Source organism: Lethenteron reissneri, chromosome 23 (genome assembly GCF_015708825.2).
Source record: "Lethenteron reissneri isolate LAM-NWPU_2019-01 chromosome 23, ASM1570882v1, whole genome shotgun sequence".
Classification (NCBI taxonomy): domain Eukaryota; kingdom Metazoa; phylum Chordata; class Hyperoartia; order Petromyzontiformes; family Petromyzontidae; genus Lethenteron; species Lethenteron reissneri.
The window spans coordinates 827,610-842,958 of record NC_083801.1 but is presented as its reverse complement, the minus strand read 5'-3'; the positions used below and the strand labels follow the sequence as shown (position 1 = coordinate 842,958).

Here is a 15,349-nt window from a genome sequence, read left to right as displayed (position 1 = left end):
CAAGGGGTTCGATTCCCGACTCGGGAGTCTTTCTGTGTGGACTTTGTATGTTCTCTCTCCCCCTGTTCTGCATATGGGTTTCCTCCGGGCTCTGGTACTGTATTGGTCAAACACAATCAATTTACTTACAAAAAACAATCCAATTAGGATTATACACAGCAGCAGCAGCACCGCCCCCTACTGCAAAAACTTGGCAGGAAAGTTGGCGTCTTGGCTCGCCTACGCGCGCATCATCACAACTTCGCAAGTTGAGCGCGAGTCTCTGTGGAGTTTGTATGTTCTCCCCTTGCCATGCGTGGGTGTCCTCTGGGTTCTCTTAGTCCCTCCCCCCCTTCCCCCAAGCTAAAAAAAAACCCCAAATACAATGCAATTAGTATTGGTCAAACATCCACGTTGGCGGGATGTTAACTACCTCGTCTGGTATACAGGAGGTCGTGGGTCCGATCCCGATCCCGACTCTGACGCCTGCTGTATATTTGGAGTTTGTATGTCCTCCCCGTGGTCGTGTAGATTTTTCTTTGGGTCCTTCAGTTTTTTTCCCTCCACATTTAGAAACATGCATTTAGAGTATTTGGCTGCGATATATTTCTACATGATAAGCCACCTCGTTGAGTTATCATTTGTGGCCAGGTCGCTTCTGAGAAAGCGCTATACTATAGTTCAGTGGACCTTACCTGCAAAATAAAAATAAATAGTTTAGTTTACCTGTTAATTACTCAATTAGCATTACACGTAGCAACATTGCCCCCTACTGCGAAAACTTGGCAGGACCCTCTCTCGTGAGAAAGATACGAGCCTCAGTGGGGCTGCCATGAGTGAACAAGCGTGACGATAAATAACGTTCAGAAATATGCGTTTATATTATTTATATTCTTTTGCTGCTATACATTTCCACATGATAAGCCACGTCGTTGAGCCAGGTCGCTTCTGAAAAAGAAGCGAATAGCTCAGTCGGCTTTACCTGGAAAGAATAAACATTGTTTAGTTTGATTTGTATATATTTAGAAGTTATTTATTTACTGTTTAACACATAGGCTTTCGCGACCAATATAATCCATAAGATAGTTTTTTTGTGGTTAGATCGCGTAATCATGCGATCTAACCCAAAAAAACCTAGTATGGATGATTTATTTACATTTCCTATACTTTGAACTCATATCGTGTTTGTGTATGTGTTGTTGTTCTGCCTTACCCCGACTGAACGTCTGTGGAAAATAGCTTTTTCGCTCATCGGATCGGATTCCTCCGGTATGTACTACTACTATAATAATAATAAGCCAAGAATGTCTGTGTGTCCCGCGCGTGACGTCACTTCACGTCGGCCAGCCCCCCTCATTCAAGTGCATTGATTAGGTGCAGCCCTGTGAGCCATTCGGCTCTTGAATCGGGTGCAACCGCAACAAACAAAACACAAAAACATGAACAAGAAAACATCTTAAAGTGAATATGAGGCGCCTCCTCCCCCCTCCTCAGCGTCAACTTACAACCCTCATTACAAAGGCAGAACCCTCACGTCACGCGATCTCCGTAACGCTTTTGAGACATGATGAACAAGGGATTATAACTTCGATTTAAAGCTTTCGTGACTGCAGGGATTCATCTTATTGGTTCTTTCGGTAAAGTCACGTAGAAGGGAAGTAATAAAATAATAAAAATAAAACATAATAAAATAATTCTCACGACGTTTCGGCCACAACGCAAGCAGACCAGGTCTGTCGGGGAGACAGACCTGGTCTTCACCTGAGGACGGCTGCTTACGTTGTGGCCGAAACGTCGTGAGAATTATTTTATTATGTTTTATTTGTATTATTTTATTACTTCCCTTCTACGTGACTTTACCGAAAGAACCAAGAAGAAGAGATTATAACCTTAAAATGAAATAAGTCTGTGTCACCGCAGCCTTACAAATTGCACACGAATTGATGCAATGAATATCACGTCGCGGTCTGCTTTTCGCTTGCAAGTTTCAGATTTACTGAAATACACCCGTCCTAGGACGGGCAAAAGACAAATACATATATTCTTAATGCTTCTGCATGAGCTGTCCATCATCCATCACCCCTCAGTGCCACGTGCTTCCGCCCACGTGCTTCCGCTGTTTCGCGTCCATGTGGCTTTGCTGCTGCTGCTGCTGGTTGTTGTTGGTGGTTGTTGGTTGTTGTGGTGGTCGTGGTAAGGACGTGAGCAGGGAACAGTCGCCCCGGGTTTGTCGTCGCGACTGAAGGCGACTGCCGTCTATCCCCAGTCTCGCACAACTTTGCACAGCGCTCGCAAGCGCTGCGACTCGAGACCAGGGCCTTGCTGGGGCGGGCTCCCTCTCCCTACCCCCGCTGCTTGCCTGAGTTCCCTGCCGGCCGCGAGGCGGCGCGCCACCCGCCCGGTGCCCCCCCCCCCCCCCACCATGGAGCTGCTGCCGCGGAGCCACCGCGACTTCAGCAGCGCGCGCTACTGGGAGAGGTTCTTCGAGCGGCGCGGGGACGACGCCTTCGAGTGGTACGGCTCCTACGAGGAGCTGGCGGGGCTGCTGCGACGCTACGTGAAGCCCAGCGACCAGGTTCACAGCCCCGCGGAGCCACTGATGATGACATTCCACTGATGATGACATTCCACTGATGATGACATTCCACGTTCGTATGACCGGGGGTTGCGGGGCGTGTGGAGTAGTGGTGACACCCGTGGCCTCCGACGTGGGCGCCTTACTGTGTGGAGTTTGTGTGATCTCTCTCCCTCTGCTCTGCATGGGTTTGGTCAGTTTTCTTCGGCTTCCTCCGATGGCTAAATATACTCCCATACATTTTAATTGGTATTGGTCAAACATCCAAATGCTGATAAATGACTTTAAAATTACTGAATTTGGGTTGCTTTTGGCTATATGCACCCTACATCTGTGTAACGTTTCAGATTGTTGTAGCTTGCATGGCTGTGTAGTCCTGTGATCAGTCTGGAAATCCCCTCTACCCAGGTCACCCTTACACGTCCCGTGTGGACCAAGGACGTGCGGTGAGGTCAATGGCTGGGGAGGCACTGGCTCGTGTCAGAGCCAGATTCACACACGGAGGGGGGCGCGTTAGACACGCCCCCCTCAGTGAGGCAGATGTGATAGCTGCCTCCCCTGGTGTTTTTTCATTGCAATTTCATGACGAGACCAGCGAGCCTAAACATCTGTATACACATACGTGAACCAGATGACGCCAAAATGCCTTTTGGCGTCATCTGGTCCAACACCAATGGAGACTAGGCTCTAAGAAAAGCTGTCTCGGGTGTGGACCAATCAACTTCAAGGACAGTGCATATCATTATCAGAGTTGTTTCTTTTTGTTTGCATTTTGACTGCTTGTGTTGTGGTTATTGCAAACATGATGCATTGTATAAAGGTGTCAGTTTTTGTACCAGTTGAAAGTGGCTTATGTAGAAATTTATAGCGGCCAAATACTCTAAACCAGTGGCGGTTCCTGCAAAATCTCTCAGGGGGGGCAAATGTCTGGATGATTGATAAGGATAAGGTCCACCCATGCAATGGATAAATTAACAGCTTAAGCATGTAAAGGCAACTTCACTTCTTTAATATTAATGAAAAATAAAGTGACTCTTACAATACATCTTGTTTGTTTCTATACTCACTATTAAAACAAACCACTCAAGTTTATTTTATTAAAGATTCCACTAGCTGGCCACAAATTATATTGTTGGATGAAACGTGTTTACGTATGATGACGTAAGCACGTATGATGACGTAAGCACGTTAGGGCGAGCCCTCCCGGAAGCCATAGAGAATGCATTGGAGCGCCCCCCGGTCGAAAAAAAACATCTTTGAATGTAAGTCTATGGGGCCACTCGGGGCGATTCTCAGCCAGAGTGAAATCGCCCAAAAAGAGGCGGTACTCCACAGAACGTGACATGACGCTGATTGGACTATATCCAGAGGCTGCAGTGACGGCTAGCGTGACTCTGTGGTTCAATGACATTGGTGGTGCGTCGCCCAATCGCCCTAATGAAGAAACCGCCCCTGCTCTAAACGCGTGATGTTGATTCTAAATGCGGAGGAAACAACTGGAGGATCCGGAGAAAAATCCATGCAAACACGGGGAGAGAGACATGCAAAATGCAAATATACAGGCGTCAGGGTTAGGATCGAATCCACAACCTCCTGCATACCAGGGGAGGGAGTTAACATCTCATAACCGCAGCGAGTATGGGTACTGGGTGAGTTTACATCTTCGCCACCGTGGTGCCCCAATGCTGACAAATTGCCTGCAAATTGCTCAATTGGGATTACAAAAAGAGCAGCAGCAAACTTTGCAACCGTGCTCCAAAAAACCTGACACGCCTCAGTTGAGGTTTTCCTGTACTGTCCGTGCTGCACTCTTGCCACGGCCGTACTAACTGTGCATGTGGCTCTTGTGTGGCTGCTGTGTGCCTGGGTGGAGGGGGTGACTTCTGTATGGCTGGGTGGCTCCTGTGTGGCTGGTTCGGTGGGAGGGTGACTCCTGTGTGGCTGGGTGGGGTTTGGCTCCTGTGTAGCTCCTGTGTGGGTGGCTTTGTAGGGGGATGACTCCTGTGTGGCTATGTGGTGATTTTGGCAGGTGCTGGTGGTTGGCTGCGGGAACTCGGAGCTGAGCGAGCGAGTGCATGACGCCGGCGTGGCCAAGAGTGTGGTGAGCGTGGACGTGAGCGAGACGGCCATCAGGGTGATGCGCGAGCGGCGACCCGACCTCGACTTCCGAGTCATGGATGTCACCGCCATGGACTTTGACGACGGCTCCTTCCAGGTGCAGTTTGTGTGAAACCTGGCACTGCCATTGTATGAATGGTGATGCCCTTGTTTGTGTCCTGTGAGTTTTGATGCCTCCCCTAGTTCGACTCAGCCTCAAATGAGTACCTGGTGCGGTGTGTAAACATCGCCACTGGGGAGACAAAGGCGGTCGGACGTGGTGCTGGCCACCCACCCCCTCGTGTGCTGTTCTGGCCTACATAGGTGCTCGCTGCCTCAACAATCTGTTAAGGCTATATGGGGGATCTTTGTCTTTGAGTGGTAATGCCTTTGTGTGTGTGTGTGTGAGCAGGTGGTGCTGGACAAGGGCACCCTGGACGCACTCATGCCAGACTCATCTCCTCCCACGCTCCTCACCGTGACGCGCATGTTCTCTGAGATCTCCCGCGTGCTACAGGTGCTCCCTCCTTCCCCCCCATAGCTACACACCTGGGATGTGTCCCAGGCTACCAACGTATGACGTTTAATTCATAATAAAAGAAGACTTTAAAGTTACAATACAGTGCACCCCCTTGTGCCGTCTTTGTTCGAGCGTATTCATGTGTGTGGGAGTGATGTCGACGATACAACTGAAGCATGACAGTACATGAGCTCGGCTAGAATTAAACTTCAGTACGTGGCTCGTAATTGATTTGAATCAATGCATTGAGCGTTTTGCCTGCGTGCACCCGTCCTCTGCTCGTGTCTCTGGCTGCATGTGCCCGCCAGTTCGGAGGGCGGTACCTGTGTGTGTCGCTGGCCCAGGAGCACATCCTGCGCATGCTGGTAGAGCACTTCAGCACCGTCGAGGGCTGGCCGGTACGCGTGCACGTGCTGCCACAGGCCCCCGCCGGCCCTGCCGGCTCCACCGAGCACACCGGGCCCAGCATGCCGGTCTTTCTCGTGGTGCTCACACGCTTCCACAGGCTGCCCGGTCCAGCGCAGCCACCCATCTTGGAGCTCTGCCTGGACAGCCAAGGTGGTGGCAAGCCCACACGGTACCCACACTCACCCACCTCGTACCCAAAACTCGCCCGGTACACTCACTCACTCACCCAGTACCCACACTCGCCGCGGTGGAGAGATGTTAACTACCTCCCCTGGTATACAGAAGGTTGTGAGTTCGATCGCGACCATGACGCCTGTTCTATATCTGGAGTTTGCATGTTCTCCTCGTGGTCGAGTGTATTTTTCTCCAGCTCCACGGTTTTTCCCTCCACATTTAGAAATATGTCTTTGGAGTATTTGGCTTCTCTAAATTTCCACATGATAAGCCACTTAATTGGGTTATCATTTGTGGGCAGGTCACTTCTGAAAAAGAGCTATTGGGCCTTACCTGGTAAAATAAAAATAGTAATTTAGTAGAGTTAATTCTGTGTTTCCAGGCTGTAGTGTTAGTGCTGTGTGTGCCCAGGCTGTAGTGTCAGTGCTGTGTGTCTAGGCTGGAGAGCTCGGAGTGGCTGCTAAGTGCTGTGCAGGACCACCAGCTCTTGGCCATTGTGAGGAGTCGGCTGCAGCGTCCGGGGGGTGCTGGGGAGGACTGCTCACTCGACCTCCTGGCACCTGGGGCAAGCTCCCCACGTTATTCGCTCCACGTGGTGGACCGCCGGCCCTCACCGCCCGGGAAAGCCTTCGCCATCTTCATTGGTGTGGCACTGAGCAAGCACAGTCGTGACGCACGATCACACGTACTTCCTCCACTCGCTCGTTCGCCTCCCTCTCGGTAGCCTCGCTCTCCCTCTCGGTAACTTTGCTCTCCCTCTGGGTGGCTTTGCTCGGCATCTTTACTACAGGGGCAGGAGTCTGGGGCTGGAAGCGCTCGTTACCTTTGGGTTGAATGCTTTAAAAACAAATGAGATCGACAATAAAAAAAGTCAGTACAAATGAAATACTAAACAATTGTTAATTGACAAAGTTATCCATTATCATTCTGGTCGTTAGTATCCACGATCTGCCGGAGGAAGGCCTCCCCGAGCCGCCCAACATCTCTCACGGTCTCGAAAAGTGAACAATTAATCCGGTCCCTGCACGTGAGCCAATCTGATCGCCCCCCACCCCTGCCCCCCCATCCCTGCCCCACCCCTGCCCCACCCCTGCCCCCACGTGTGCAGTGCCCCAGGGCCGTGAGAGCGAGTGGCTGTTCGGCTCCCGTGAGGGCCGGCGGCAGCTCGCGGCGTCGGCGGGGTTTGGCCGGCTGGTGGTGGCCACGTTGCACCGGGGCCAGGACTACGCGGGCGGCATGGAGGCAGTGCAGGCCGAGCTTTCGGGCCCTGTCATGCAGCTGGCGCCGCCGGGCCTCTCCTCCCGTCGCCAGCAGGTGAGGCTCGCGACACGTGGTGCAGGCGGTGCCTGGACAGACTGCGCCGGAGAGAGACCTGCGTGTCGTGAATCGCCCCTCAAACATCTGAACCGGTCCTGGGCTTCCCTTAGGTCGACTCCGCTTTGTAATGCATACCTTGTGTACCATGTGTAACATCACCATTGGGGAAACAAAGGCTGCAGGGCGTGGTGCTGGCCATCTACCTGACCCCTCGTGTGTCGTGCCAGCATTCATAGGCGCTAATCGTTAACAGCTCTTGCTCCTACAGTCTGTAAATGGTCCTTGGGGGATCTTTGTCAGTTTTCGCGACCAATATCCATAAATTATTCTTTGGTTCTTTCGGTAAAGTCACGTATAAAGATAAAATAATAAATTAAATTAAATACTAGCATACGACGTTTCGATTGCAACACCAGCAATCATCATCAGGTATAAATTAAATAGAAACACAAATCTAGTATACTTAGAAATGTAATGTAATACAACAGAGAGTCGGATAACATAAGTCAACACCCTATCTGGTTGATTACGTTCTTCCTGAGAATGCTAAATTTGAGAGATTAAACACAGAACCAGAAACATAGACAGACATATAAGCAGACAGATATCACAGAGATACATAGAGAGAGAGCAAACATAGGCATAAAAAGAAACTATGCCTCTGTGTCGAGGCCTTAAATAGAGAAAGGGGAGGGCGGGGGCGGGGAGAGAGGGAGGGGTTAGAGAAATTATCATGTCCATGAGTGGAAACGGTGAGTGGCAAGGTGTAAAAAGCTTGAGAGAGGGGGGCAGGGGCGAAGAGAGAGGGGTTAGAGAAATTAGCATGTCAATGAGTAGCACGATGAGTGGTACGGTACGAAAGCTTGAAAAAATTAGGAGGCAGGGAGAGACACACTAAATTAACTAACCTAGCAAGGAATAATTCCTGCAGTCACGAAAGCTCCAAATTAAGTTTAATATCCATAAAGTTTTTTTGGTTACATTGCGGAACAGCACATTTATATTTACGCGATCTAACCCAAAAAACCTTTATGGATAATATTGGTCGCAAAACCTTGCGTGTTAAACTGGCTAACTTCAGGGGAGGATACTTTTCTTGAAACCAGAAAATTGGAGAAACTCCGCATCAAGCGGGTAAAACTGATGTCTTCACTGGCATTCCTCATAAGATGCAGATATGCAAGGGTAATACCAGCCATTGTCATTTCTATGACTACATTAACCCTACCCTCTGGTCCTCGCGCCTAATAAGCTCACAGCGGTGACATCATCTTTACTCTATTTAAGACCGAAACAGGAATACTTCTTCACAATTATGGCTAATCGCCTGGTTGTAATCATCAGCGAAATGTCATACTCGAATTGTAAATGTTGTGGATTTACTCCCCAACACACCAGTGTGTTGAAGCAGTAATTAATTGGCACATTTTGTTTATGTGACAAACCTTACTAATTTGACTGTATTGTGTGGTAGCAGCGGGTTTAACGACACAGTTATATTTTTGCGATCTAACCCAACAAAACCTTGTGGATGTTTGTCTGTGCGTGCGCGCGGGCGTTCAGGTGCCATTCTTGTCAGCCGGGGGCCCCGGGGCAGGGCTGGGTGAACGCGCGGTACGGCTGCAGGCGGCCGGGATGGTGGTTGAGGACGTGACGGCCGAAGACGCGCGCCGCTACCGCCGCCTCCTCTTCCTCTCCAACCCCAACCTCATCCAGTCTGAGGCCAGGCTCATGCCCAGTGTGTGCTCACACTCGCTCACGCTCGCACACGGACACATGGACTCATGGACACGCACACTCGCACACGGATAGGCACACTCACACACTTGCACACGGACATGTACACTCATTCAGACACGCACACTCTCACATGGATACGCACACTTGCACATGGACACGCACACTCACATGAACACTCACATGCAAATTCACACATGGACACACACTCACACATGGACACTCGCACACGGACACACAGAATCAGAATCACAATTTTTATTTACACTGGAGGAATCTGGTGAGCTTTGAAGCTCTTTTTCACAGATCTCCAGTAGGACACACGCACACACCGAGTAACGAACACATTGGAGGAACGTAACGATCAAGTCACGCTCCACCCAGTTAGCCGAGTGGCACCGAGCGCGTTAACCACGTGCGCGGGAATGGAGTGCAAATCGCAAATACAATGGCGGGGTTTGCTAACCACGTGGGGACGAGAGAGATGCCCGAGTCGGGAATCGAACCCGGGTCCTCCTTGGTGCGAGGCACGAGTGCCAGCGGTGCTGCGCATGTTTCCACAGGTGCTGCGCATGTTTCCGCAGGCACTGCCTTGGCGACAAAGAAGAAGAACAAAAAGAAGAGTCCGGGACGGCGAGCAGAGCCGGGAGGAGCCGCAGCAGTGCGCACCGCGGACGGCACGGAGATCGATGCCGCCTTCCTCTCCTGCGATCACCACCAGGCAATGGTGGGCGGCCTCGCCCTGCTGCGCCTCGAGCCAGGTACCGGCCCAGTGGCCTGCACGGCCGCCCGCCGCTTGCGTGTCTCAATGAATGGGCCTGCGCACACGCCCGTTGCCTTCCATACCCTGCTGGCTCTCCCTCACGCCCCATGCCTCTTGCGCGTCGCTCCGCTGTGTTGACGCGCCGTGTTGATGCCATGTTGACGTGGCTCTTCTTTGATGTGCTGACATTGCGCCGTGTTAAAGTTGCTCCGTGTTGCTCCATGTTGATGCGCCATGTTGATGTACCGTCCATGCATTGCTCTGCGTGCGCCGGACACAGCCGCCGCGTTCCGCGTGCTACTGGTTGGCCTTGGCGGCGGCTCCCTGCCGCTCTTCTTGCACCGCCTCTTCCCGGCCTGCTCCCTCGTCGTCGTGGAGATCGACCCGGCGGTGGTTGCCGTGGCGTCCGAGTGGTTCGGTTTCTGTGGCGACGAGCGCGCCCACGTGGTGGTCGGGGATGGCGTTGCTCACATCCGGGCCATGGCCGCTCGCGGTAATGGCCGTCGCTGGGCACCGCGGAACCACACATTGTGTGCTGCTCATGTGCTGTTAGCCTGTTGAGAGCGTGTTTTAACCGTTTTGTGAGTGTGCTCCGAGCGTGTTGTGAGTGTGCTGCTAGCGTGCGGCAAGCGTGCTGGGAGCTTGTTGCTCACATGTTGCTAGTGTGTTTTCGAGCGTGTTGCGAGCGAGCTGCGAACTGTTTGCCAGTGTGTTGCTAGCGTGTTGAGAGCGTGTTGTGAGCCTGCTGTGAGATTGCCGCGAGCATGCTGCTTGCGTGTTGCTAGCGTGTTGCTAGCATGTGTGCTGCGTGTGTGTTGCTAGTGTTACGCGTGTGCTGTGCAGGCGAGCCGGCACTGGACGCGGTGCTGTTTGATGTGGACAGCAAGGAACCGGCGCTCGGCATGAGCTGCCCCCCAGCGGCCTTCGTGGAGCCAGCGCTGCTCCGGGACGTGGGCTCCTTGATCGGCCCGCACGGTAACTCACCACTCTCACTCACCGCTCTCACCACGCTCGCTCACCACTCTCTCGCTCACCACATGCTCACCGCATGCTCACCACTCTCCCTCACCACTCTCCCTCACCACTCTCACTCACCGCTTTCACTCACCTCTCTCACTCGCCACTCTCTCGCTCACCACTCTCACCACACACTCACCACTCATTCACAAACCACTCTCACTCACCACGAGCTCATCACTCATTCGCACTCATCACTCTCAGTCACTCACCAATCTCACTCACCACTCAATCGCACACCACTTCTCACTCACCACATGCTCACCACTCTCTGACTCACAAACCACTCTCACTACACGCTCACCACTCACACACTCTCAGTCGCTCACCAATCTCGCTCCCCATTCTCACTCGCTCACCACTTTCACCACTCTTACTACACTCACCGCTCACTCGCTCACTACTCTCACTCAATCGCACACCACTCGCACTCACTAAACTTACTACTTTCACCACTCTCACTCACTTTAACTCACACGCAACTCTCACTCACTCACACGCGACTCTCACTCACCACACACACCACTCTCACTCACACACCACTCAAAAGACAAAGATCCCCGTTTAACCTTAACAGACTGTTGGGGCAAGTGCCGTTAGCACCTATGAAGGCGAGGGGGTACGTGACCAGCACCACGCCCGGTCGCTTTTGTCTCCCTAGTGGCAATGTTTACACCAGGCCCAGGACAGGTTCAGATATTCATCACTGGTGTTGCCCGTGAGCACGAATCGAACTTGGGTGCCGGCTTCGTAGTGCAGCACGCTAACCGCTACACTACTGCTCCCCATACTCTTCTCTCACACGCCATTCTCACACACCACTCACGCCATTCTGACACACTCTCCACTCTCATACACTTACCACTCTCATTCAAACTCACCACTCTCACACACTCACCATTCTCACACCCGCACTATTCTCACACACCACTCTCACACACCACTCTCCAGTATCACCATTCCCACGGTTCACTCTCACCACTCTCATTCACTCACCACTCCAGTTACACCACTCTCACACAGTCACCACTCTCTTTCACACACCACTCTCACACACTCACCACTATCACTTTGAGTGGAAGATGGCTGCCTTCACGCAGCCCACTTAAGTGAGAAATCACGACGAATGCTATCAACGCAACGACCGAATACAGTGTAACAAAAAAAACATTTTTTCACTGGGTAATGTTATTTCCTAATTGCTTATGCCTCAAATATACAGAAAATGGCTATTATTCTCCACAAACTTTGCTTTTGTGACCAGGACGGTGATATTTTGAAATGTACCTATTTCCAATGAGAAAACGTGTGCATTTGTGTCAATACTTCACATAAAGTCCTGGTCACAAAAGCAAAGTTTGTGGGGAATAGCCATTTTCTATACTTTTTAGGCATAAGAAATAAATAAAAATAACACTTACTACCCATGGACAAAAATCGTGTTACATAGTGATATATCGATCATCGAACTCCTGGTCTCCAGAGCAGCAACACACCCACTCTCTTACACACCACTCTCACTCTTACACACCACTATTGCCACAACAACCGCCATTTCACACTAAGTGGCGGTGACATAACCATGGTGCTTGTACCAAGCTAGGTGCACCTTGATACCACATGAAGTGTCAAGCTCACTGCTGGGATGTTATGGGACGGATACAGGTGCTATGAGTTGACAGATGACTGTCAGATGCACCACCTGTGCCCTCTACTGTGCCAATTTGCTGTGTTTTAGCCACTCTACGTTCCGCCCGTTGCGAGCATCGCTTCTCCGGCCCCCGCTGTTGTTGCAGGGTGACTGCCTCCAACTGCTTAGTAGCGACCTTCACGAGCCTCCTCCTCTTGACACCGCTGGTACCGGTCTTCAGCGTTTTTCTTTTCTGCTGCTCCCGCCGCTGCGGCTGTGTTGGGCACAGGTCTCTTCATGCTGAACCTGGTTTGCCGGGACCCGGCGCTCAAGCAGACCACGGTTTCCTCGCTCAAGGATGCCTTCTCCTGGGTCTCCTATGTCACGATCCCCGAGGAGGTCAACGAGGTCTATTATTGCCGGGGCCCGATGACGCTGCTGTCCGCCGCACCGTCACCGAACCCTGGGACGGCCGATGGCGTCTCGGCCTGCTCCTCTGAGGGAGAGGCGGCGAGGAAAGGGGGGGTCACGGGGAGACGCGGGGGGGCCGCGGACGTGGACGTACATGAGGCTGGGCAGCTGTCGGCGGAGCTGCAGGCTTGGCTGCAGAAGCGGGCCAAGAGCCACGAGCGTGAGCTGCGCCTCGCTGAGATGCTGGGCTCTCTGCAGCTCGCGTGACCCCCCTGCCGCTTGTGGACTGCTTTACTGTGGAACCTGATGCGTGCTGCGTGCCATGGGCACGACCCCCCCCTCCACCCCCCCGTACACCTCCCTTGAACTTGACTCTTTTTAAAGCCACCTCCTGTCTCTCCTCAAGACTCGGTGGTGATGATGCCCTCCTGTGGACCAGGCCAGATATTCTACATCAGCGAATGTAAGGCAACACAGACCCCCCGAATAGCCTTAACAGACTCTTGGGGCAACTGCTGTTAATGAGCACCTATGAAAGCTGGCACTGCGAACGATGGGGGTGGGGGGGGTGGTTAGCCAACAGCACGCCAGACTGCTTTTGTCTCTAGTGGTAATGTTTACACCTCACCAGGTGCTGATTTGAGGTTAAGTCGACCTATAGGAGGCCCAGGACTAGTTCAAATAATTGTCACTGGTGTTGGCCGTCAGTGGGATTGGAACTCGGGTCACCAGGTTCATAGCGGGTAATACACACATAGATTGTCTGCTACTGTTTGTTTTGTGGAAATATACACAACTAGGGTCATTCACCAATCATTCATTCTGAAAACGTCTACCAAAATTTCAACTGACCCAAGATTCGAGAATGAAAAAAAAATTGCTGGGTGGTGTAGGGTTTAAGTCATTTGGCCGGTGAAAGGGTTGAGAGAGTCTGGTTTGTAGCGCATTTAGTGTGGCCTCTTGGGAGGAGGGGTGTATGTGTGTCGGCGTGTGCGCTGTACAGCGGAGTGTGTGGAGGTTTGTGCTCTCGGTGGAGTGTGTGTGCACTGCACGGAGGAGTGTGTGGATGTCTGCTCTGCGTGGAGGAGTGTGGATGTGTGTGATCTGGTTGTAGGAGTGTACTGTGTTGGCCGTTATAGGTGCTCACGAACAGCACTTGCCCCAACAGCCTGTTAAGGCTATACGGGGGGGATCTTTGTATTTGTTTTGTCTGGTTGTAGGAGTGTGTGGATGTGTGTGCGCGTTGTACGGAGGAGTATGTGTGGAAGTGTGTGTGGATGTGTGCTGTGTGCAGGTGTGTGGATGTGCGAGTGCGCTGCTTGCACGTCCTTGGTTGATATTGCAACCAACCATTGCGTGATCGTGTCTTTCAAGGAAAACCTCAGCTTTGCCAAGCCGCTGATGTTGAACAAGTCGAGACATCTTTGGCAGTACTTCCTATGTGTCTGTTTGGCTACATCATATTTCAGTGTATGCTGTTTTGTGGCATATGTGATGAAATGTAGCACCAGTGTAAATAAATGAAACACCTCGGACCTGTGTATTGTGTTGCCTGAAAATGGACAAATCTGCAGAAAATATGGCCGTTACAAAGACTCGAGACGTTTTCAGGGGGTTTGTCGAGTTTTCACAGTAGGGGGCGGCGTTGCGATGTGTAATTTAGTATTTTTTCAGCATTGGGATGTTTAGCCAGTTTGTTGTTTTACCTATGAAAGAAAACCCATGTAGATTCCACACAGAGGCACCGGAGTCGAAATTGAACAGCTCCTCCATGCTAAGGCACGAACACCACCACTGTGCCACCATCCTGCCGCCCAAACGGTTAACTTGTATTGAATTGTTTTTTTCTGCAAAGATCTGCAGGAGTGTTTTGACACCATGACGTGCCTGCATGTAGAACTTTCGCACCGTACGTAGCCAATCATGCTAATCGAGAGGTGCGGGGCTGGACAACAAAACGGATAAAGCAGTTTAAAAAAAATTAGTTTTAATCGAGATTTGAAAGTGCCTGATGGTTTCACGTAGCTCTCGAAGGGTGAATATTTGCGGTTTGCCAAATGTCGACTATCAGGTTCTTGCTGCTTTATTGTCGCCTTTACTTTTCACGACTCCATTTGTTTTCACTTTTCATTTGTTCTTTTAAGAAAATACATCCGTTGTGCGCGAGTTCTCCGTTTCTGTGTATTCTCTTTAATTCTGTGTAGCAGTGTGCCTTCAATGGTTTGCAATTTCTTCTTTTGACATGTTTCTGCAATATTCTGTGGTTTCACATCACTTGTTCTATTATTTTTGGCCCTCACTTTTAGTTCCCTGTCCATGACAATTATTAACGTTTTTACAAGGCACAGCAGACCTTACAAAGGGCTTCTGAGCATTGTACAGAGAGATGGAAGGAAAGAAAAAAAAACATCTCTAGTTAACATATAGGAAATTAGTAGATTTAAAGTTTCTAAATTGGAGAATCTTGGTGATCAGGTGCAGTTCTCCAGGCAGAGAGCATTCCAAATATTTGGGCCAAGGAACAAAAATTCCAGAGTTTCGAAACTTTGCTAAAATCGTGGTTGAGTGTGGTCACGATGTGAGGATCTCCCGACTCCCGAGAGTTTGTGAAGCTGCAGTTTATCGGTCAAATATTAAGGCAATCGCTGAAATTGTTAATTCAGCAGAGTACGTTGAATGCAGCACGGAATCTCAATTGGGAAACCGGTGGTGTAGGTTCCG

At 51.0% G+C, this 15,349-nt stretch overlaps 1 protein-coding gene across 4 annotated transcripts; it reads left to right on the top strand.

The window, feature by feature from the left end:
- The first annotated feature begins 2,093 nt into the window (after positions 1-2,093).
- On the top strand, positions 2,094-14,877 carry METTL13 (methyltransferase 13, eEF1A N-terminus and K55). 4 transcript variants are annotated; one of them, XM_061556808.1, is made up of 11 exons: positions 2,094-2,554; positions 4,584-4,769; positions 5,064-5,168; positions 5,480-5,748; positions 6,192-6,397; positions 6,862-7,067; positions 8,634-8,808; positions 9,371-9,568; positions 9,851-10,063; positions 10,393-10,545; positions 12,507-14,877. In XM_061556808.1, exons 1-11 carry the CDS (start codon positions 2,402-2,404, stop codon positions 12,893-12,895), a joined length of 2,253 nt encoding a protein of 750 aa, XP_061412792.1. In that variant the 5' UTR covers positions 2,094-2,401; the 3' UTR covers positions 12,896-14,877. The 4 variants fall into 4 exon arrangements, with proteins under 4 accessions (XP_061412792.1, XP_061412795.1, XP_061412793.1 ...); XM_061556811.1 differs by having other exon boundaries at positions 10,414-10,545; positions 12,507-14,876; XM_061556809.1 differs by having other exon boundaries at positions 9,392-9,568; positions 12,507-14,875.
- Positions 14,878-15,349: the final 472 nt, after the last annotated feature.

What these genes read in the sequence shown, in the direction of transcription:
- METTL13 (XM_061556808.1), top strand. Translation starts at nt 2,402, where the DNA reads ATGGAGCTGCTGCCGCGGAGCCACCGCGACTTCAGCAGCGCGCGCTAC. An exon ending in ACGTGAAGCCCAGCGACCAG is followed by an intron (nt 2,555 to 4,583) that starts GTTCACAGCCCC and finishes TGATTTTGGCAG; the next exon opens with GTGCTGGTGGTTGGCTGCGG. An exon ending in GGTGGTGGCAAGCCCACACG is followed by an intron (nt 5,749 to 6,191) that starts GTACCCACACTC and finishes CTGTGTGTCTAG; the next exon opens with GCTGGAGAGCTCGGAGTGGC.